General features: G+C 29.0%; 2 protein-coding genes across 2 annotated transcripts in view; both read left to right on the top strand.

Moving 5' to 3' along the window:
- ScsbetaA (Succinyl-coenzyme A synthetase beta subunit, ADP-forming) overlaps window positions 1-764 on the top strand; it is a 35479-nt gene extending 34715 nt beyond the window's left edge. The window contains exon 12 of the mRNA XM_067267964.1: window positions 484-764. The gene's annotated coding sequence lies outside the window, so the exon portion shown is untranslated. The remainder of the gene's footprint in view (window positions 1-483) is intronic.
- On the top strand, window positions 698-24313 carry LOC136973249 (uncharacterized). The gene is made up of 19 exons (XM_067267959.1): window positions 698-760; window positions 5156-5187; window positions 5300-5501; window positions 5569-5847; window positions 6714-6937; window positions 8369-8515; window positions 8592-8900; window positions 11425-11457; window positions 13276-13354; window positions 13660-13814; window positions 15716-15822; window positions 16214-16313; window positions 19247-19369; window positions 19446-19588; window positions 21565-21658; window positions 22716-22754; window positions 23112-23189; window positions 23324-23401; window positions 23796-24313. Exons 2-19 carry the CDS (start codon window positions 5166-5168, stop codon window positions 23891-23893), a joined length of 2310 nt encoding a protein of 769 aa, XP_067124060.1. The 5' UTR covers window positions 698-760; window positions 5156-5165; the 3' UTR covers window positions 23894-24313.
- Window positions 24314-24627: the final 314 nt, after the last annotated feature.

Below are 24627 nucleotides of genomic sequence, written 5' to 3' on the forward strand. Positions count from 1 at the left end.
AATTTTCATACTCTATATGTATTTGTCAGTAAGTTTATTCAAAATGTAAGTGCCCTAATTATATTCTTTATTTATGTAATAACTTTTAAAGTTTAGGTAAGTATTATCTTGAAAAATAATGAAGAGGTAAACTTCGGACTTTGATAGAGTTGCACTTAAGGGCATAGATAAATTGCTAAATGATTTTTGGTTCAATACTAGTGCAATATTAGAAAAAAATTAAAATTAAAATTTTATATTTGCTCATTTTTATAGAACAATTTGCATTAGGAATATTGGAATTTTTTTTTTTGCATAAGTATTTACTTTCCATTCCAAATTATGAATCAAGAATGTTACACAATTTGTCTTTTGAAAAACTTTTTTTTAAAATTACTATGACAGTGGTTTTTATGTATTTTATGTGCAATTCTATACAACACCTTCAAATATATATTATCTGGGACAACTCATACATTTATAGCTTTTATGATATGATTTCAGATTTGAAAAACAGTGATATAAGGTGCAAATTATTCTATGTGGGAGACAAAAATATACAGTACCGCATATTATCGAAGGTAACGGTCAGGTGGTACCGCCCTAACAACAGACTGATAAGATAAATTTTAAATTTAGTGTTAGAATTGGGTGGTGATAACACGTGATAGAAGTAAGGTGCGCTTTGGACCTTCGAAAAAATTTCTTTTTTCTCTTCAATCGTGAAGAATTGGATCCAATTGAGAGAATATATATGAAATATTTTTGAAGACTGTTCTATGTAAGTAACTTTTAATGTATTACTTTTCTATGTAATCAAACAAAATGGCGTCCCCAGATTTTATTTCATATAATCACTTTTGATAGAGAATTTTCTATTCGTAAAATTATGTTTCAGTATTTTCCTAACGAATAATAATTAAGTGGTTTATAACGCATTTGACTGATATTTTTATTAGTTTTTTTAATATAAAAAAATGATAATTATATTAATTTTTTCATAATTTATGAATTGATAATAATTACATAAGGTTAACATTCCATAGAACTTTGAAATTTTCACGAATAAATGATGTAAATTACACGAATTTCGTAAATATCTTAACGGTGTTTAGCGCATTTATTTAAAATAATCTGTTAAACACATGCAAACTTTTAATGGAAAATAAAATTTAAATATCTAGACGGGCATATTGCTTAAAAGTATGGTAATACTTGTAATAGAGCGATTACATCATTATTTGTGAAAGTGGGTCTGTATCAGAAAATTATCTGTATTATCCCAGATAAAATAGCTTGTTAAAGATTATAAAATCTTCACTGCCATTGGATAATTTAGAATATAATACTGAAAATAAGAACTTTTAAGGAATATTTTCCTTGAAGAATTTAAATATACACAGTATATCATTCGGTAAAGCGAAACTATTCGGGAATTTGAGGTAATTGCAGTTTTAATGTCTAGTAAAACAAAATGTAGATGCAGTAGTTTCTTAGTTACTCTTTAATTTTTAAAGTAGAAAAGACCAACAGTTAAATCGTAAAAAAAAAAAAAAAAAAAATGGAAGATGTTCATTTTTATTTATTTAATAACTAATTTATGTATGTAAGGGCGTATGCTTTTTTTTTCAGAAATATCATCCAGCAATGTATATAATACGCTATAGACTTGTATTTGCGTAATATAAAGATTAAAATTTATATAATGAAACTAAATATAAAAGCACCGATACGGTTATCGTCTTGCAGATGTAACGTTAAACAAATATATGCAAATAGATAAAATTTAGTTCTGTTTTCGTTTAAGGAAATCCGACTTGTAAAATTTCATTACAGAAAGAAAAATAAAATCGTAACATTATATTAAAAATGAAATTTTCGTATTGAAAAAAAAAAAAATCCTTAAATCGCGAAATATTCTGTGTAAAAATAATTGAGAAATTCAAAATTAATTGTATAATATCTGATGAATATTTTAGTATTATTCAAACGTTCGTTTCGTTCCTCAATCTGAACACATTTCTTTTAAAACACTATCGTACGTTGTAGAAAGTAGCATTATATAAAGGAAGCTGAGATGATCATCTCTGAAACTGTAAACCGGAAGAGACTTTATCACGTGACCATAGCCGAATTCTTTTGGTCACGTGACTAGCAGTTTTATCCCGATCAATGAACACTCAGATGTGCAAATGTATTAGGCGGCCTGGGTACAAAGGGCAAAGGTTCCCTTCATATATGTTAATTTATTGTTCCACAGTTTAAAAGATGCTGAAGTTTTCTATTCTCCTTTTATTTTAATGCAGAAACGAATTAAAGTTCTGAGTACTTTGAGGCAACTGTAGCGAAGAGGCAAGCTCGAAAATTTGATTTAGTGGTTCTTAAAAATCTGTGAAACCCAGAGTTCAGAGATTGGGTGCGAATACCTGGAGAAGTGGTAACCGTATAGAAAACTCATACATACATTATTAGCAGCACGGATTAATACAACGTCTGAATCAGCCATGACTGAAGGCTTCACGCCGAAAGTGGTCCTCATTTTCAGTGTACAATATATTCCAATTTTATTTCTCTCGAACGACCTGAAAATAGACGTGGATTATGAAGCAAAACTCTCTATACAAACGTCAGATTTTCCCATTATTCAACAGATATTAATTAATGCAACGTCTTCCTATTGAGTTTAGTTTCAAAATTTTCAAATGAATATTTAATCTTGCTGTACAATATACAGTATACAGTACAGGCTACACGTGTATTTAAATAAGAGACCAAATTCGATTATACTATTTTTCGGTAGAAGTTAGTGCTTTCACTATTCTTAAAAAGGATAAGGGTTGATTCAAGAATAACGGTTTTTTACCCTTTTTTTTCTTCTTATATTATTGTTTAAAAGCGAACAACTTGATACAAATATTGAAATTACATTACACGGACTATATTTCTTTACTTAATAGTTTCAAATGCCAGCAGAGAGATTTGTTCTTTTAATTACTGTGAATTAATTGAAGAGTTTGCTGCTAAACTAAGAGAATGTGTAAAATAAAATTTAAACTTAAATGTTAAAATTTTAATTATGCAATTACTTTTATACGGCTTTAATTTATTTGTTGTACAATGAAGAGGTGTAATTTGTAGCTTTCGAATGTACAATAGAAGTTTTTCGTAAAAATTGTATTTGTTACTAAATTATACAGTATTTCAGTAAGGAATCAATATTATACGGATAAACAAAGATACGAATATAAAACACATATATAACGTACTGTACATTAATTAAGGCCTGCGTAGATTATTATTTAAAAGACAACTACTCAGACTTGGCAATCTTCTATGTGCATGTAATCCGAAATTCAATACTTTTTATGAGTCATTCAAACCGCATCCGGCTTTATGGGTGTGTTTCGTGTATTTGCAAAGAATCTCGCGCTTACGAGAGGGGCCTAACACTTGATTAATGTTTGATCCTATTGATAAAATGACGGTTATGCTTTAGCCATCATCTTATGCTTTTTCCGGCTATGCTTAGCGGAACCGGGAATATACTAATATTTAGTATTGATAAGTTTAAATAAAAATGAACGAATGAATGATAAAATGACGCGAAATTCATGAAAGTCCTCGGCATTTAGAGGAGAGGAGGGTATTGTGGAATAGTCGGGAAATATGGAATACCGAGGTTTCGGCTCTGTTTGTTGCTGCTATCACTTGGGAATGCCATAAATTACTCAAGAAAGACTCCTATGATACAGTGCAGTGATAGTTGACTGCTTGTTGTCGTACCACTCGCTACAAAGTGTGTTTTGTGATTTTTAAGAGTTTTTGCAAGCAAGTTTTCAAACATTTTAACCTACTAGTACACATGTGACTTGAACATTGATGTTAAGCATAATGTACACTAAAAGAATTGTAGTTTGTTATACTGTGGTCGTTTTTTAGCTGACAGTGTTTTGTTCATCAGTGTAAAGGTTCATTTTCCAAGATGGCGTGTCGGGTATTATGGAATACTAGGTAATTCATAATACCCGACGTAAAAGTATAGTATTCCATATAACTGGAAAATGAAGACGTTGAATGTATCTTCTGTAACGGAAAATTCTCCGAAGATCAACGAAGGGAAATTTGGATTCAATGCTTCAGCTATTCTCTGTGGGCTTACCTTGACTGTACCGGAGCAGAGAAAGAAAATTATATCTGTGGCTTTGGCTTTGTAAATAGACTCGAAGCAGAAATGACATGCACATAATTTTAAAAATGTGGTTTTTATAGTTAAAAATAACTGTTTTATGAGGTATAGTTAGTTTTTAAATGGTTTAAACCACCTATTCCATATTACCCGACTATTCCATTTGTGACTTTATAAATAATTTTTTTTTTTTATAACAACAAAATAAATAGTATTTTTTTTTACAAGTGACAGTTCATTACAACTAGTAATAGTATGTATACTCATGATGATGGTGGGGATTTTAATCAAAAACCAGTAAAGTTATTTTTAGAAATGTAAATGGTATTCCATAATACCCTCCTCTCCTCTATACTTTGTAGTCGACTCCTTGAAATACGGAGCCTGCTAACAAATACTCCTTTTCAGCTTATTAATGTATTTGTTCTCCAGTAAATAATGTTATAATTCATTATTACAGTATATAATCAATAAATTGATTTAGAAATATTTGTCAGATTGAACAGATATTGAAAGTATAAAATGCATTATAGAAATTAACTGTTTAATATCTCTATATTAAAATAATCTTGATATGTAGGAGAGTCAGAAAGGTGGCTATACGTTTGACCTCATGGCGTGTTAACGCTATTTGGTTTACATGAAATGGAAAACAGAATAGCGGCATTTGAAAGCCAAGTGTTGGAAGTGGTATTGAAATTACATTTCTACAATCTCATGTCAACCGTATCTGTATACTTGCTGCTGTACGCTCAGTGATACCTTGAATGCTGACGTAGGCACTGTTAACATAACTCAGGCTTCGTGACTTCCTCGAATGCCACTCGTCACTTCCCTGTAAATCAAATTGGATCAACACGAACTTGCTAGCTACTTTTCTCTCGCCTTGTAAATAAGGATTAAAGTTTTTCATAAAAGTAATACGTAAGATTAAATTAATGTTAAAGAGAGAGTTTTCATTCTAAAAGAGTTTGAAATATTTTTTAACAGAAAAAAAAGAATGATCCGAATATTTGTATTAGGTAAGTAAAGATTTTCTTATTTCTTTCTATATTTATTCACTTTAAAAATATTCTTTTTCTTTTCAAATATTAATTTATTCAAATATCTTTTCAAATATTAATATATTTGCAGTGTTTATTTTTCAACATGCCACAGCTTTATTGAATCCGAATGAATTCACTAAGAAAATTCAGCCAAAATGCTTTGATGATGCTATGCCTAGAAAGTCATCGTTAGGATTAACTCTGGATAATTTTATATATTTAGTAGAAAAATTTGAAGAAAAGCATCCCCAGCGAAATATTGAAACTAACATATTGACATTCCTAAAAGAGTAAGTATTCATTAAGCTTTTTCTTTATTGATAACAATACATATTAATTTGATTTGAATTTTTTTAGATTTAGTTGTGAAGGATTGAAATATCCTGTGCAAAAGACTGGAGATACATATTATGGAAAAAGAGAAATTTATGCCGAAGAACGAAGAGAGTTGCTGGATTTATTTATTAAGGAGCAGGATAATATAGCAGAGCTTGAGGAAGGTGATTTCACGGATAACGAAATATGCAATTTATTCTTTTCGTTATCGCATACAGTATATGAAGCCGATATAAAACCCAGACCAGTAAGAAAACCTGATGGACAAACTAATACTACCGATGAAATACCTTTACCAGAGTAAGTTAAATGTTTATCTTCAAAATTAACATTAGAATAAATTTTGATGATAACTAATTTTATTATGTTTAAACTTTAAAAAGTAAAATATTTAAAATGTTTGACTTATTTTTTCTGCAAAACCCCTCATATTTTCATTTAAGATCAAGAGATTTGTAGATATGTGCGTGTTGTTTCCTCACGAACTTCGATATTAACACGATTTATGTCCAAGTGGATCAAATTAAGGTTGTCCGAAATGCATATTTTACAACCATTTTTTAAAATTTATACGCGTTTATGACTACATGTTTTGCGGATTTGGCCATTTTCGGAGCTAAATAAGTGCTTTATAACTTGTTTGAATGATTTCAAATGCTAATACAGATATCCCTCATAAAACACGGTAATTACATTCTGAAAATTTACATTCATATACACGGATTCCGTGTTAAGCGAATCCGTGCTATACAAAACAAAGGACTAATGCAAAACAACAAGAGTCTGGCAATTAACTGGCAGAAAACGACGACCTGGTTGATAGGAAAGTTAGGACAAGAAAGAACAAAAAAATGTACTATTAATTTCCATTAAAGTAAACCCGACGAAAGGCGCAAAAGAAATTGAAATATTCAATATTATAAAATCTATGGGCAAATTTGAGACGATTTTCTCGAAGACGGAAGTACGTAAGCATTCAACCCATCGATTTTAATTTACTTTACTTGCTTTTTAAACATGCATAATGCATATAGCAATGCATGCGCTCATATTGTGATTTTTCAAAATGAATATTTTAACGACTAAAAGACTACAAAACTGATCTTAGAATTAATAATTTAATATACGCGAAATCTGATTTATCTTTGTGAATCATTTCTTTTTAGTAATCAGGATCGGCAAAAACCTGTTACAGCAATTCTAGAAGATGGTGTTGTGAGTTTTGGAGGAGATGAAACTCGGGCAATTTCTTTATCAGATGTTTTGTTTGGAATATTAGGTGCATTAAGAAACGAAGAGAGAAAGATAAATGAATTTTTGCCTCCGTCTAATCGTGATCCTAAGTTTGATGATAAAGTATTTCAAACTTCATTTGTTTTTTCACTTTCAGGTAACTTATTTGCAAATTATTTAAATACAGTCGAGCCCGCATAAGTCGTCATAGGTATAACTAGTCACCTTCGGTGAAGTAGTCAGTTTTTTGTGGTCCCGGCCGACTTACATAGGCATTAATGTTAAAAAAAAAACTCTGGTTTACTCGACACCGTTTAACTCGTCACCACTGAATAAATCGACATACTTTTGCTGTCCCACACTCGTTTAGACACCTGATAAGCCGATTCCCCTCCTGAAAAAAATGAGTTTACACCGCATGCGGTGTGAACTCATTTTTATCAGGAGGGGAATCGGCTTATTTATTAATATATACATATATTAATAAAAATGCCGTAACATTTTATGTATTTTTTTTAATGTATAATAATAACAGATAAACAAAAAGAAAATATACAATCTGTATCAACGTCACGGCAGAATCCGATTTTGCATTTTCTCACGTCATGCGTTATTTGTAGCACGTGTTTCACATTTCTGTTAGAAATGAGTGTTGGAAAGCTGACAACGCTTACACCGGAGGAAAAATACGAACTTGTGTCTGAATTTGAATGTAAGGAAACTTCGCAAGCCGAATTTGCAAAACAAAAAGAAAAATTCTTCCAAGAACAACATTTGTGGAAATCCTGGAGAAAAAAGAGGAAATTAAGAAACTTTTTCTTGGATCTTCGTCGCGGCTGTTTCTTTCTTTCTTTCACAATTTAATATGGAGATTATCGCGGCTGTCTCGAAAATGCCAGAGGGTTAATGTTACCTTAGCTAGCCAAGATGGCGGCTCGTCTCTGATTCCAGGAAGGAAACAGTGTGACGCACGTTCTAACCTATTCTAATAATTTTGTTGCTAATAATGATGGTAATTTATTAGAATAGGTTAGGTTAGGTATGAACGTGCGTCCCACTGTTTCCTTGCTAAAATCAGAGACGAGCCGCCATCTTGGCTACCTAAGGTAACATTAGCCCGCCAGAGAAAGTCACCGAAGAAAGACGTCGAAGATGCTCTGGTACGTTGGCTGAAGCAAATTCCTTCATCGAATCTTCCTGTTTCGGGATCGATACGGAAACAAAAGGAGATGAAAATCGTTGGGGTACTTGGAGTAGAAACCAACTTTAGTGCCAGTGATGGATGGTCAGAGAGATACATTGCATGTATGTACACATACTGTATAAAGCACTACTGTATTTTCCTAATTGTAGTTTTGTGGTTTTTTTCAACTTCATTTTAGTCGTCATATCGGATAACTCGACACATTTCCACTTCACCTGGGGTGTCAACTTATGCGGACTCGACTGTAGTTATACAAAACTTTAACAATTTTCCCCATTTACACATCAAAATAAAAATTTAATCTTGAAAAAGTAACTTAAAAGAATGAATTTTAATCGATATTAATTTAATACAATATTTATAATAAATTGTTTTCTTTTTTAGCTAAAGTTGCTGAATCAGGATTTCATTTACCTGAAAATTTTCAACTATCAGCAGGACGCTGGATTTCAACTGACTGCAGTAAAGAATATACTCCAAAAACCAATACAGAAATGTTTACCTATGCTACTCTGATAGGTTCTGTTGATGGTAAATAGAAATTTTTATTTTTTTATTAAATTATTTATAAATGGTTTAACAAATAATAAATTTTTTATCTTCATAGGTTACTTAATGGGGGAAAAACTTCGTAATGATAAAAGACTTCCTAAGTTAAGTCAGTTATTAAGAATGTACTACAGTAAACAAGGTTTTTCGTCATCCCTTTCTAAGCAGTCTTTAAGTTTTTGTGAAAGAAGATCTAAAATGGGAGATGAAACATTTAAATCAGAATTGGAAAACCAAGTTTATAACTATGTTTTATATTATAATTTAAAAAAGAAAGCACACACTACTAACTTAACAGAGAAAAAGACTAAAGCTATAATGGCAAAGTTTGAAAATGAAATACCAAAAGCAACTGATCCAGTAAAAGGTAAAAAAAATTTAAAAAATTATTTTTTTATTTAAGCAATAATTGAAATTGATTCAGGAAAAATACATATTAATTTTTAATATAAAAAGTATTAAATATGAATTAAGCATTTCTTGACTTTGTTTTATTACTTTTTATTTAGTAAATTGATGAAAACTTCAAAGTCACTTTTAATTGAATTCTGAAAAATCCATAATCTTTACGGTTGATCGATAAATAACAAAAGTTTTTGTATGATATAACATTAACTAATGAGATTTAACTCTATCAGGAACTATTAGCATCCTGAAAGAATTGTAGATCATCTCTATATGAGAAAAAATCAAAAATTATAGATCACAAGACAATTATTTATGAGAGATGGTTCTGTGAAAATTGTTTCCTGCAATGCTAAACTTTTAAAAATTAGCAAAAATTTAAAAGTGAAAAAGTTGAACTAGTATCATAAAACAAAATATAAAATTAAGAGAAATAACTAAAAAAAATTTATTGTATATAATACATTGACAACATAAAGGTATTCAAGACATTCCTGGGTTATAGCCAACACCCAATATCATGCTTTATTTAGATTTATGCTTTTTATTCAATATACATGATATATGTTTTTCAACCAACTGTTCTTCAGTGAGTGAATTTTAATAATATTTTACATACTATCAAAAGTTTTGTCTGTGAATTTATTTATTTTTTGCCATCTTATTTTCCTGTATCTCTTTGTATTAATTTCTGTTGTTATATCTGCATGAAATCAGCATTGCCAATGTCTTGGACAACTTTTTGCTATATCATCTTTTTTTGTTCTGCAGCTTTTCCTTTCGTACTTTTTATCCTCATTTCCCTTCTGGTTTATTAATTATATGATCAGATTACGAGAAACCGGAATCTAAGAAGTGATGATTAGTCTCTTGAAAAATGCCTCCTCAAAGAATCAGTGAAAATTTAAATGTAAAAAAAACGAATTGTGTATACCAACTTTTACTTGCAATTCCTCCATCTCTTCCACGATGTCCTCGTTGCTGCATGTTCGGCAATGCAAGTCTTTTGGATGATTGTTAAAGAGAAGAATAAAATTTGGACATTGACTTGGTGTCACTGATGAAAAATGGATACTGTATATTCATATACAGTATCCATTGTTCATCAGTATTTGTTATCTTCACACCACTGGAATGTGCCAACTGTCTGTAAAGTTGCATAGTTGTAAGTGCAGTACATTTATTCCTCATTATTATATTTTTAATTTCATCATTATTTCTTCATTAATTAAAAACAATGAACTACTGTGAAAGTGAGGAAGGTGAAGTTGACAAAAAGTAAAATCAAAATCAGTCAAAATGAAGTTGAAAAATTATGCTGTCAAAGTGCATTGAATAGTTATGTTATGTCTACTTCTTGCATGTCAAAAGTGCTAAGTTACTCTTCCATAAAATTCCCAACATTGCTTCTGTGAAGGCTGGAAATGCACTGAAACAAACACGTATTGTTGATGGTTTTAAAAAGCATACAAGAATGTGTTTGAACTTGTTGTATGATACATATTTTATTCTACATTTATGGTGACCATCTCTGAAGCTCTGTAAACCCTGAGGTTATTTGCCATGTAATGAACAACTTTATAACAATCTTCACTCTGTGATGCTGAGTAAACCTGAATATATTATCATAGATGTGCAAATATATTAGGGAACCTGGGTGCACCAGATGTGTGGTAATAATAGCAATAATTTAACAAATTTCAACACGTCCATTACCTAATATTTTTTTGTTTTTGTTTATTTATTTGTCAAATTCCCAGTCTCAATATTGTCAGATACAGTAGACCCCCCTATAACATGGTAGATACATTTCGTGTTATATGAATCCATGTTGTACGAGCCACTTAAATACATGAGCCAATCACAGCCCGGCACATGTGCAGTTTAGGGGCTACGGCAGTTTGAAAGGTTTTCTTCCATAAAATTAATTGATTCTAGACTAATTTGACTCAACATTTCCAAATCACATATAATTTTTTGGGAATAATCCATATAAACTATGCTATAAACAAAAAATTGTAGGATTACTTGCCGAGTGTGCACCGTTCGACGACGCCATTGCTTAAGCTTGTTTTCGTCGCAAAGCGGCTCGTCAAACGGCGGACGCGTGTTTCCTGATCAGCAAATTTTTCGCAGAAAAATAACTTAACTTTGGAGACATCATTAATAAAAATAGAATTTTTATGGCTGTTGAATAATAAATGTTTTTTAGTAGGTCCGGTGCTCGTTTAAACTTAACGGTTTGTACAATATCCACTATTGGTCCAGATTCAACCAGTCCTGTCGTGACACAAATCGGCAATGACATTTTACTGTGTTATATGAGTCTCTTTTAGCGTGTTATACGAACCTGATCGCAATTTTTTAGCCGTGTTATAAGAATCCGTGTTATATGAACTCGTGTTATAGGGGGGTCTACTGTAATTGCGATTTTACTGTGTGTTTAAATTTAAAAATTTCAATTAATATTCTTGAATTTTTTCTAGTTGAGGATAAAAAATGTACACCATCTAAAGAGAGTAAGTTTAATATTTTTATATTTATCTTTAGAATTTGGTGATTAGTTTTATTAAATTTTAATATAATTACATATTTTTTAAAAATGTATTGTTTTGTGTCTCTTATCATCTCTCCTAACTCTTACTTCATAAATAGATTTATAAAATAAAATAATAATGCAATTTATTCCTGAAAAATTTTAATACTTTTTTTGCATAGTAAACTTGAGAAGAATCTATTAGATACTTACAACAATTATTAAAGTTTAAAATAAAATATGTGTTGTCAGAAAATGAGATGTAAATAAAGTATGTTTATTTTGTTTAAAAAATTTCATTTATACTTTGAAACTTTCTTCATTTCATATACAGTGGAAAGTCACTTAACGAGCATCTCGCACGAGTGTTTTGCATAACGAGCAAAATAAATTGTAAAAAATGACTCTCTTAACGAGCGACATTTCGCATAACATGTGGCCAGGAGAGGGGAAGTCCCAAATGCTCCATCAATTCATGTTTAGCACTCATTCAGCTAGCATCTTAATGTTGCTTGTGTTCACACATATTATGTATAAACAACAACAACAACCATATAATAAATACTCCAACTGATATGCCAAATTCTTGGGCTATGTAAAGGCTATAATTACATATTAGAAAGAAATTAATTAATTTGAGTAGAGGTAGGCAGTTATGCTTCCATCCATATTAAATTTAATGACTGATTCCAAATTAAATTCCAGAAATGTCTAAATTAAAAATTAATGTTTCCATCTCGTATTAAATTTAATAATTAACTACCCACCTCTAGTCAAATTAATTAATTTCTAATATTTAATTATAGCCTTTACATAGTTCAAGAATTTGGCATATTGTTTGGTGTGTTTATCAAACAAATTATCTGATTTTTGTTTTTTGCAAATTGAATTTTCATTCAGGTTGGTTCATTCTGCACTAGAAGAAAAGATGAAGATAATTCACACTCCTTAACAATGTATATTGTGTAATTTTCTTTGAATAAACATTATACACAAAATATTTGACTATTTTTTTTTTGCATGGAACACATTATCAAATTATACATTAATTTATATGGGAAAAAATTGTTTCACTTAACGAGTGTTTCGCATTACGAGTGAGATTCTGGTACGAATTATGCCCGTTAAGCGAGGTTCCACTATAATACAAATTGATCAAGTAAACAATTCAACCGAATACATAGTTTTAAAACAGGGAGCATTTAAATTTAGCAAAATCTATTTAATGAATGAATGTTTCAATCATTTTAAGTGGCTGGTTATGCTGTAGATTGCAATTTAAAATACAGGGTTACAAATGCCACTCCTATCTTTTGTATCAGGCATTCATATCTTTGTATTTAAACCACTTTACTCTAGAATCTAATTTTTTAAAAATAATACACATCTACATATACTGTCTTTTGTGATCACTAGCCATTCCTGTTCCCTGTGTGAGAATTTGCATTTAGGTCCCTTGATTAAAAGTTTGGGAAAATAATAAAACAAATACATGCATTTTGGGCCCTGTGCAGGCCTGTTGCACCTTCCTAGTTACGGCACTGTGCATGTTACACTTCTTTCACAATAGTTTGTCTTCTGAGGATAGGCTGAAAGGCCCGAGAATACAAAGTTTAAAGGAAATACTGTGTTCATGATCTCCAAAAATGCAGAGAGATGTACTTGTTAATTGCTTGGAGAGATAAATTAATTGATATTCAAAAAAATAAATATATTATTTTTAAAGCACTATGAATTATAATTTTTTATTGATTTTAATATATTTTAAAATTATACATTACATTATTTGATGGATTTGCAGACGTATGTGAAACACCAAGCAATGTCGTCATCGTTCTTGATAAACGCAATCACTTTGATACGCAGCTACATACTATAGCGTAAGTTTATTTGTTAAATACCCAAAGTTTTTCTGTTTTATTTATTTATTTAGCTGTAATATGATTGCCACATATTTTAATAAATTATTCTAAAGAATTTTCTTAAAATTTTTCTGCATACTATTATGCCATTTCAATCTGTAAAAGAAATTTGCCTATTTGAACATTCAGAAAACACTATTTACAATCAGGACTCTTTTTGTCAAAAGTTGTTTATAAGTTGTTCTAATACAAGAGAAAATTTAATATATTTAAATTAAAACTTTCTTGTAATTATAATAAAATGAAATTTTATATTTTTTCAGAAAACTGATAAATAATAATGGATTAAGGGAAAACACCTTCAGAGTTTTTGTAAATGTTGAAGATGAAACAACAAAGATTGACATGCAAACTATAACTGATACTGTTGATGCTAATAGAATTATTGCATCTTGTGATTTAGATGAATACATCAAAGGTAAAAAAGATTTACATCACACTATTCATTAGGTTATTTACCCTAGAAAAAGTTCAAATTCAAAACATATATCTATGATAAGACGATTATATAATATATAGAAAAAAAAAATTTCTGTGCAATTATAGATTTTTTCCCTCACTTTTATTATCTATTTATATGATTTACTGTAACTGAAATAAAATAATAAATAAGAACTTCATATTTTCATTATCTGGCTGAAATATACAGCCAGGCATTGAAATATAGTGTTTAGGACATAACTATTTATATTCAGTGCTTTCTGTCAAATTGAGAAAGCAGTAATATCAGTGAAGCAAAGAAAACTATTTAAAGTAGAAGTTGATGTGGAGAAACATTTTAAAAAGGCGATTGTTATCTATAAAGTTTGTACATGTTAAACTAGAAATAATTAATGTGAAAATAACTCCAAGTTCTTTAAAACCCAATAAAATAAAAACACTGTTTACTGGAGTTTGTTAATAAATGCCAAGAAAGCAGTGTTATTATTTTATCATAAATTAGAAATATTTACAGTATGTAAGGTATAGTCCTAACATTGCAAATGATTTTTTTAATGTCATTATTTTCTGATCAGAAAGTATTTTAATTTACTTAATTGTTGGAAATACAGGTGTAATAAAATCTACATCAATTTATTAATTTCTCACTTCTTTATCATTCTGAATGACTATAATATGATACAATTAAATGTAATGTGTTTTTGCATTTTTTAATAGAAAAGAACTCTATAGATAAGACCGAAATGTTTATTAGCAGTTTGGTCTTGTCATAACATATTTCTGGTATTTAATAAAGTTTATGACAAAATAAAAATTACTTCAAATTTCTTGTAACAATAATCCAAAGTTGCTAACTGGCACTAAACTTTTATAATCAGTGTTGGCTCGCTAAATACAATGCCAAGAAAGAGTAGAAAAAGTTGACAATTAAGACGTGTGTTGTATTAATTGTATCTGTTCACCGGTCTTGGTATTACATTCTATATTACCTTTGTCGGCAAATTGTATTAACACTCAATCTTCACACATTTTTATATTCAACTTTAAGAAATTCATTCCCGTCAAAAATTTTGAACAATTATTTTTAAAGTGAAATGAATGTGCTGGTACTTTAATTAGAATAATTTAAGAAAAGTTGAATGAAAACAGATGATAAATTGAACTGAATATAAAAAATTTAAAATTAAGATAAATTTATCATATAATTTTGTTTATTTCTTACTGTGTATGTAGTGTGTCTGATGTCAACATTGTATGCATTTCATAGATTTACAATCTCTGTATTAGATAATTTTAACCTTCTAAATACTTTTCTATTGCTTATATATATATATTATGAACATCTGGGATATAAAATCCATAATCTTTAAAAATTTAAATTATTGACAGTTCATTATAGAATTAATTTGTGCTATGTATAGTCTCTTATTTAAAATCAAACTGAATAGCTAACATAATTTGAATTTTGATTTATAATTTAGTAGAAAACTTCAAATGTAATGTTGTTATTTTGTAAATTTGTAAAAATATAATATGTATATTTATACACAGTATATTATACATGTGATTCCTAAGGTTAGAATGAATCTGTTAATCATGGCTGATGCATTAAATTCATCAATGATATGAAAATGATACACATTTTTCTAATTTGTTGATATGAACTGATATGACTACAGTTCAAAGGTGGACTTAATACATACACCAAGCTCAACTAATTTTTAAAGATAAATAATTTTTGTGTCGCAAGCATTTTCTGGTGTATGTACTGGTGGATTTTAATGTACCGTAATGTGAAATTGATTTAGAATTAATTCGTTTTAATAAATTACAATAAGAACATTTTAATTAAACAGCAATTTTAATTCTCATTCATAGATAATGATGCTGGATTACTTGAAGAAAATTTAGTTTTACAAGCCATAAATCGAACATTAATGAATATTGAACAAGAATACGCTTCTTTACCTGGTATGCCATCAAAGGTATTAAAATTTTAAGATTTAAATTGTAAGAAATATCATCTACTTTTTATGAAAAAATCTCTAGTAAAAAATATCATGTGAAATAATCTTCCAGTTGTAAATGATATTAAGTCCAGTTGTAATTCATATTAAGCCAAATTTTTAAAGCTTTTCTTGGTGATTCTTCTATTTAGATGTGCTCTTATTGTCTCTTTATGAGAATCAACTGCTTCTCTGTATAGACATACAGAGAAGCAGATTTTTATTTTTTTTTAATTTCAAGATTTATTTGAAATAGAATCGTTTAAGATGCTTTTCATAAACATTTAAAGTTAATTATAAATTTATATATGTCAAAATAATTTTATATTTTTTTAATTTAATTTTTTTTTCTATTTATTTATCAATTTAGGTAGTAATTTATTACAACTATGGATTAGTTATTGAGAATAATGTACAACTGTTGAGAAAAATTGATGATGCCAGAAGGGAATTGATAAATAAACATAGAGGTTTGTGTATAAAATTTTCTTAATGACATATTTGATTAATGCTTTTTGCTCCTAGAAAAAATTAAAATTCTGTTTCTTGGAACATCAACAAAAAGCTCTAAGTTATAAACATTTTAGATAAATAAATCTGTAGACTGTTGTGTTTTGTGCATATAATCTGTAATGTATAACTCGCAGAAAATTGCTAGAATAAAAATAAAAACCTTTACATAATTCACTCTACAATATACCCTGTACCTAGGAGCAGCTGCTGTTTCAGAGATGATAGTTTCATAATTGCAATTTTAAAATTAGCATATATAACTCTCCACCACACAACTCAACAAATGACCATGGGTAATATATTTGAAAATACAATACTATAACAATTTAACACCGTTCTAATTGACCTGGTTATTAGTAATAGTAATACTTGCTCAGAAATATTTTTTTGAACCGGTATTATTATTACTACTACTAACCTGGCAGATTGTTTAATATTTACTTGTTATTTTATGAATTTTTCTCATTATCTCAGTCATAAATAATATAGAATCTGCTTATTGTAATAACAGAGTTTGTTATCAATTGTTTAATGTTATCTTGCTGATAACATTAAGTTTATTTTAATCAAATTTGGTTATAGTTATCATTGTCTATTTACTATTGAAAATAATAATAATAAATTTGGCTTCTCATACTATTTGCTTCAATATATATCAGATAATGATAATTGATAACTGCCCATTATGTCTTAACCAGTGCTTTGAGCATTAAACATTAACCATTGTTCAGAGTACAGTAGTTTATATTACTAGTGCACTAATGCATCAATTATGACTACATATTGTTAAAAGTGTCAAACAATATTAGATGAATTACTAATAATTAGAATTAAAAAATCTAAGATATGTGTTTTTAATTTTTTTTAACATGTACTTCTAATGTCAGTCAATAAAACCAGAATTTCATTTAATTAACCAGGTTAAGTGAATAATAACTGACCGACACATTGAAATCTTATCATTACAGATCGGTCCCAAAATGATTAAATGTAGTAGAATTGATTTTATATAATTGTTTTTATTATACTATCAAAAGAATTTTACTCTTTATCTTTGATGTATCCTTTTATTAAGGGAAAAGTGTTCTAAAATGTACAGTTTGTATATGTTAGACTGGATGTTCCCTTTTGGAGATTAAGTAAACTGGTTAGACTTGAGTAACTGGTTACGTGACAAAGGAACAAAGATTACACAAAAGATAATATTGACTTGACTCACAGAAGGTCAGTGCTGAAAAAGGGGAGAGTAAAATGAGTTCACAGTCACCAATGGTTTCCTGAGGGGTCAACAGCACCACCAACCTTTTAACCCACATAACAAGAAAAATATTTGCTAACATCACCACGGCACAATGCGTTGTACAGTACATATCGATATCATATAATATTTAACAATAACTTCAATCGTCGATTCAAACAGTATATTCTTCCATAACATATTAAAACAAAATAGCTGTAACTTTGTTTCTGCTCAGACCTTTGCACAGGATTTTAAAAATGATGGAAGTAGTAAAAAAATTTTTTTTTGTAATTTAGTTTATTAATTTTTATGGTATCGCTACATAAAGTAAATTTTCTTCCTTATTATTACTTTGATTTAATATTTCAGTTATTCCCAATGGGGAGGTTCAATCTCTGTGTGCTTGACTTCGTTCTTATTGTTTTACACTGAAATATTTTATATTTGCTCCTGAAAGCTTAAACCATCATGTGGATTTTTTATTAATATAGGCTTTATTATTGGATGTGGATATGCATATCCATATAATAAAGCCTGTATTAATAAGAGTTCCTTGTGTGATGTAAGTTACTGAAAAAAAGCTAAAAATTTTAGATTTTTAAAAAATCCACAGAAACTAGTAACAGAAACGATCAATTCAACCATAATGTCTATGCTTCTAGTTATAATTAAAGTGTTCCCCTAGTCCTAGTCCAGTGATTCTCAACTACTGTGCTGCAGCACTTTAGTGTGCCGCGAGATTTTTGAAATGTGCTGCCACTGCGAATACCCATACATAAGTGACGTCAGACAAGTAGGTCAATAAGTTCTACCTTCCTAGGGCTCATTTGGAAATTGTAACCAGTATTACTGGTAACTGCTGGTAGTTACCAAAGCGTTTAGACAATGTGACCTAAATAACCAACCACGTTTAAAAATCACTGTTATGACGTCCTGCGGTACTTACTGAACTAACTGTGTGTGCCACCAAATTTTTAAATTATTAAAAGTGTACCATGACAAAAAAAAGGCTGAGAATCACTCTCCTAGTCAATGTTGTTTAGAGAGAGATTTAGCAGTCTGAATGTACCGTATCTAGTATGGTTGACATTTCAAGACATGCAAAAGACATTTCTGTAAAAGAAAAATAAAAAATATTGGTACCAAAACTCACCAAACTAACTATTAAAATAATGGAGTAGATTAAAAGGATAATAAAAGCCTATGCATTGTCCATTTAAGAAAACTGCTGATATGCTAGGAATTAACTTGCTTTCTCATTCGGAGTATATTGAGAGGAAATTAATTTCTTATCTAATCACCTTTTACTCTGTGTCATTTTATAGTGCAAACATTTTAATTACAGTTTAATTTAAAAAAGGATGAACAGAACAATTTAAGCTGTAGCGAATTGAGAAAACATCTTTTCATTTCTCAGAATATTCTAGTTAATTAAATTAACAAAACATTAAATACAGCTAGTTATTTTAATGAGATTTTTGTATAAATTTAATATTAAAAATTTTCCGAGTGTGAATTTGTGAGTTTAATTTAATAAATATTCTGAATAATTAATATAAATGATCTAGTAGCCAAAAATTACATATTTTACATTTAAAATCTCTTTAAGAAGTTCTGTTTACATCTAATTTTCATTTTCCTTCTCAATAGGTGCCGAAATATATGCAGTTGGAGAGAATAGAGAATATCTTCAGAAATTTGTACCAAGTTTAAATGTCATAGATTCCAGAGTTAATAATGTCCTTGAGATAGTAGAAAAAAAAATTTGTTCAGGTAAATCAAGTATAATTTATTTTACTATTTATTTTTCTTAAATTTTAAGTTTATAATATATTGTATATATTCACAGCATCGGCTGAATTTCAGTATTTAGAATGTACGGTACGTAGCAAAATGGATCAAGAATTTTTACTACATGTAAATCCTGATGGAGTTCAATATTGGCAAATGCAGCCAAAATACTTCTACAAAAGTTTTGGCTACAAATTAAGGGTAAGGTTTTATCAGTAGCATATATAAATAAAATATATATTATAACATTTAGTAATATAAACAAATAAAAAAATCTTTCTTGGAAATTAAATAACAGTATTAAACTTCAGGATTTTTCTAAATTGCCAGATCTGGACTTTTGTGACTGCTAATAATGAAAGTAAAAAATTTGGTTTAAATTTAAACAATAACTATTAATAATAACGTAATTTGTTTTGATTAAATTATCATCTGAGTACAACCACACCTCTCTACAGTTCCAGCAAAAAATTAGGATTAATACCATATGTTACAATATATAGTATTAATTTTTTGCTGGAACTATGGTTGTACTATGAACTTTCTGTTCCAGTTGTGTAGATACAATTTTTCATAATCGTTTTCCAAAAAATTGACACAGAAAGATACCGAACTTTGACAAAACGCCTCCTCAAACTATTGATCATGTCATTGTCTTATTCTACTTTCTGGATACAATGCTAATGACATTACAAAGCTAAGTGCTTATTTACCTCACTTGCTTGTTGAACTTTCCCGAGAGTAACGGTAAAGTTTTCAGTAATCTGTAAACATTATTTTTAATTGTTTAATTATAATTTACAGTATGATTATTTGGTATTTTCTAAAATAATTATAATAATTTAGAATAAACACATGAGTAATATCATCAGTCAAAGACGACAAATCAGATAGTGAATTTTTAATTTTGATGGTAGGAAGTGGAAGTTTTCTGCCTACAAGTAAGCAAAATCGCCTTAAATAAAATACCTTACCATAATATAACATTGCTTATTGTATAATTGTATAATATTCTTCTGGTGGAGTTAGGTGGAACTTTTCCATAAATTCCTCACCTCACTTATTTTTAGATCAAAATAATATACAGTCAGGTTTCCATATTAAGAACTTCTATATATTATGAATTTGTCTGTGGAATGTTGAAAATGTCTTTTACATTTAAAACTTTCTATGTTTAACTAAGTTTAATCTCTGTATGACAATTTTTTTAATAGATGAAATAAAAAAAACTTACTTTCCTATTGTTAAATGTAAAGTTTATGGAAATGAATCAGCATTTTAAGCACTGTTGTTAGTATATTACTGTTACAATCACTCGGATAGTTTCAAGTGTCTAATTATTGTGGGAAAATTATTTCAGGATTCTGACACCATCCAGCAATAATTCGAAAATTAGTTTAGATGATCTAGAGGAAGAGTCGACCCGAAAGACGATGTGGCAAGATTTGACAGATGGTGGAGACAGATATAGACAATAATTACAGCTGAGGGACTGTTGGAGGGATGGCTGGAGCATCTGAGGAAGAAATTAGCAATGGCAAATTGAGAATAAATAACAAAAGGTGGTTGGCCAAAACAAACTTGAGTTGGCAGTCATTTGAAAGGGGTAACCTCTGCAAAATGCTCTGCTCTATTTTGGAAAACACTGTTATAACTTACTAGAAATGTTATAATCTTATAAGAGCAATTTGGACATAATTCTATGGTTTTTAAATTTTGGTGGTTACAGGTCTTTGGAGTGGGAAGATAAAGGGAGTAGTGTGTCAAGTAGGGTCAGATTGATGATCTTAATGATGATTTTACTGGTTATTAGCAATTAGAATTTTTTATAAAACCCATTCCTTCCCTCAAAATTAAGAATTTTGCCATTTTATAATAATTAATAATAATAAAAGATTTTTAATAAAATATCATAAAAGATGATGCCGCCAGAATTTTCAATGTTGTTGCCAGGAAAGCTATGCAACTTGTTATTGGACTTTTTTTTTATAAATGTTATTTATTCTCTTTTAATTATGAATCTGGAAAATTTTTTCTGTATTCATATATATCTAAATTGAGTATTATTAAATATTTAATAAAATATAATTCATTTATATATGTATTTTTAACTATATTGTTATTAAGAATAACATTTATGCCATTAAAGAAAAAACTTTTTATTCATGTGCTTTTAGTTCAGACCTGAAAATGGTAACATTAGAGTGTGCTTCAAGAGGGTGAAACAATTTGATAAATCAGATGAAGGTTGTCGACAGACTAGTGAAACGAGTGAGAGAATTTTTCATTTACGTTTATGATTAATTCATAAAAATTAATAATGTATTATTTAAAGTCACTGTAGTTACTCAGCCGAATTAATCATGCCCTTTTTAACAGTAAGCAAAGTTTAAAAAACACTAATGTTTTTGATTAATTACAATCAATCTTCAGATATGGATAATTGAAAGTTCTTCCTGATAGACACTGGCATTTCACTTCCAACTATCCACTCCTAAAGATGGTGTGTTACTCAGAGGAGTCATTTAAATATGATGTCACCAATTTTAAGTTCCTGTCGACTACCTACTCCCTCCGTCATATTTTGTCACCAGTTTTTAGACACTCCCCATGCTGATGTCACACTCGATCTGCCATCCTGATATTAAAACCAAGCAATTCTATAAAAGAGATCTATATTACATTCATTTATGTATATTTTTTGCCAAGGAGAGACTAATTTTAAAAATAGGCCAATAGGAAATAGGCCCTGTCATAGTCACAAAATTTTTACACGTCCCCCTCCCCAATGTGGACATCATATTGAATGACCCCCAGATCAAAAATGTTAGTGCTCTTTAAAATTCATTCGCTGTTAAAGGTACATTTAGCTTTAGTAAAAATGATTTAAAAAATTGTCCTAAGGGTTATATAGGCAAAACTAGTACAAGAGTTTAGGGAAAGTTTTATTCTTAGAATTATAGAATAATTACATATTAAGAGACTAGCAAAATACATTAATATCATTAAGAAAAATGACGCAATAGACCTCCAAAACAGCTGGAAAATAGTGTTAAATGAAATAAACCTAGAAAAACTAGCTAAGGGAATCAGAACAGGGATAATAGGTCAATATCTTACAAGGTATACATATAAAAGCACTATTAAAAAAAGGGCTTATGTTTATTTCATACAGTTACATTGTAAAAAGTTAAAATTTTGTTATTTAATATCTATATTAGTAAAATTTTAAAACCGGACATTATAAAAATTTAAGAACAATCCACTTTGTAAAATGTTGAATTTGAAATACATTACAAAATTTAATAATGAAATTTTGTTTTTTTAGAGAGAGAAATAGAATTTGTCAGTAGAGATCCTTGCAAAGGTTTGTTTTTTTTTTTTTATTACTATTTAAATTAAGTAAATAAATAAAACGTTTACAACTGCAGTATTAATAATTTATATTAATGCTCTAATCAGTGGCGCACTTGGAATTTAATCTCAGGGAAGCCAAGTCGAATGGATAAAATATTTTTAATGTTAATTCAATAAAATTCTCATCTTATGTGACTTGTTAAGTAGTATTGAAATAGAAGACGTGACACAATATAAATAAAAAATAATTTTAATTAGGAAAAGATTTTTGCAAAATTTTCTAGTATTTGTTTTTCTGTTTCTTTGGAGGTTGCCAGGACCTCATAGCTCCACTGACTTTAATACTTCATTTATGCTTTCATTACAGGTTTCGATGCCGTAACTTGCAATCCATTTTATTTCGGAATCTATGGTTTGGACGATGCATTTCTTACAGAATGTACAGGTGGGCATTTTTATTCTAATTAATTAACCTTTACAGATTGATAAACATTATTAATTTGTATTTACTGTTCTTATCTAAATAAATGATTTATTAATAGACAAAATTTTACATTACTATTTATATTTAACAATCAGAACATGAAAATGAACAGTCATCTCACAAACCAACCTGCAAGACTCCAAAGCAAATAAAAGTCACATTTAATCATGAAGGTAATAATAGTATATTGTGTAATTAGTTTATAATATCGATCATATCATGACATGAATGGAAGTTTGGCACATGAGTGGAACAAGTTGGCCAATTTCCATGAATGCCACTATTGCTAATTATAAATGACTTTTCATACAATATTTTGTGGTTAGACTACACTTACAACACTATACTTACGGTTATAACAAAATCATGTATAAACAGTGTTTGTGGCATCCGTGCCATAAAATTTTTGTGACACGGCTTTATGGCATGAGAGCCACAACCACTTTACTTATGGAACTCAAAATCGTGTATAAAGTGTTATAGGTGTAGTCTAACCATAAAATAGATTTTTTTGCAAAATATAAAAATAATAATAATGTGTATAATTAATTTGTAATTATGTTCTAGGTTTGGCATGCAGCAATGCTATACGGCAAATTGGATCGTTCTATCATTATTTGTTAGCCATTTTTGCAGCATTTTATATTATTAACAGAAAATCATAAATGAACACAATTAAATATTTTAATTAAAAAATATTCTTTAAAGAACTGTTTTTAAAAAGATTTTATTTTTACTGGCATCACAATTATTTTTTTGTTAATAAGTTTAACCATATAAATTAATCAGAATATGTCTGTTCTAATTTGATACGCTAAGAGAAAAACTGTTTCATTATTTCATAATCCATCATAAGGAAAAGCTTTCTGCAAATTTATCACATCATTTTACATCAATTAATTAGATTCGGATGATGTACGCTCGTGAAGAAGTATCGATAACTTCCGATAATTACGCTGGACTCGGGCATATTTTTGTTAGCACAATGTTTGACGTAACTTTGTGTAATAACTGTGTTGTACAACAGTCTTTTGAATATTTTCAAAATAATGTAATTGTCTTTCAATTAAAAAAGTTTTATAAAATTCTAACTACAATTTTTAAGCTATTTTATGTAATTTAATAAAATAAATTTGATATTATTTTTATTTGTTTGTTATCAAGTTGTATTTCATAAATGAACGTCTGTTACGTGATTTATTTATTTTTTTCCCAGATAGGAAGTGTTATTGTCCAGTTGCTTAACCATTTTCTATACTTTTTAGGCATATTATTCCCCTCAATCTTTGCTTTTGCGACTAATGCAGTACGAAACTGGAAATATTGAGTTTTTTTTTGTTTAGGTAAAATCACAGAATACAACCTACTAAGATAAATGTGTACAGAAGTTTTAAAGTGA

This window comes from Centruroides vittatus, unplaced genomic scaffold (genome assembly GCF_030686945.1).
Source record: "Centruroides vittatus isolate TY-2023 unplaced genomic scaffold, ASM3068694v2 contig_3125, whole genome shotgun sequence".
NCBI classification, from domain to species: Eukaryota; Metazoa; Arthropoda; class Arachnida; order Scorpiones; family Buthidae; genus Centruroides; species Centruroides vittatus.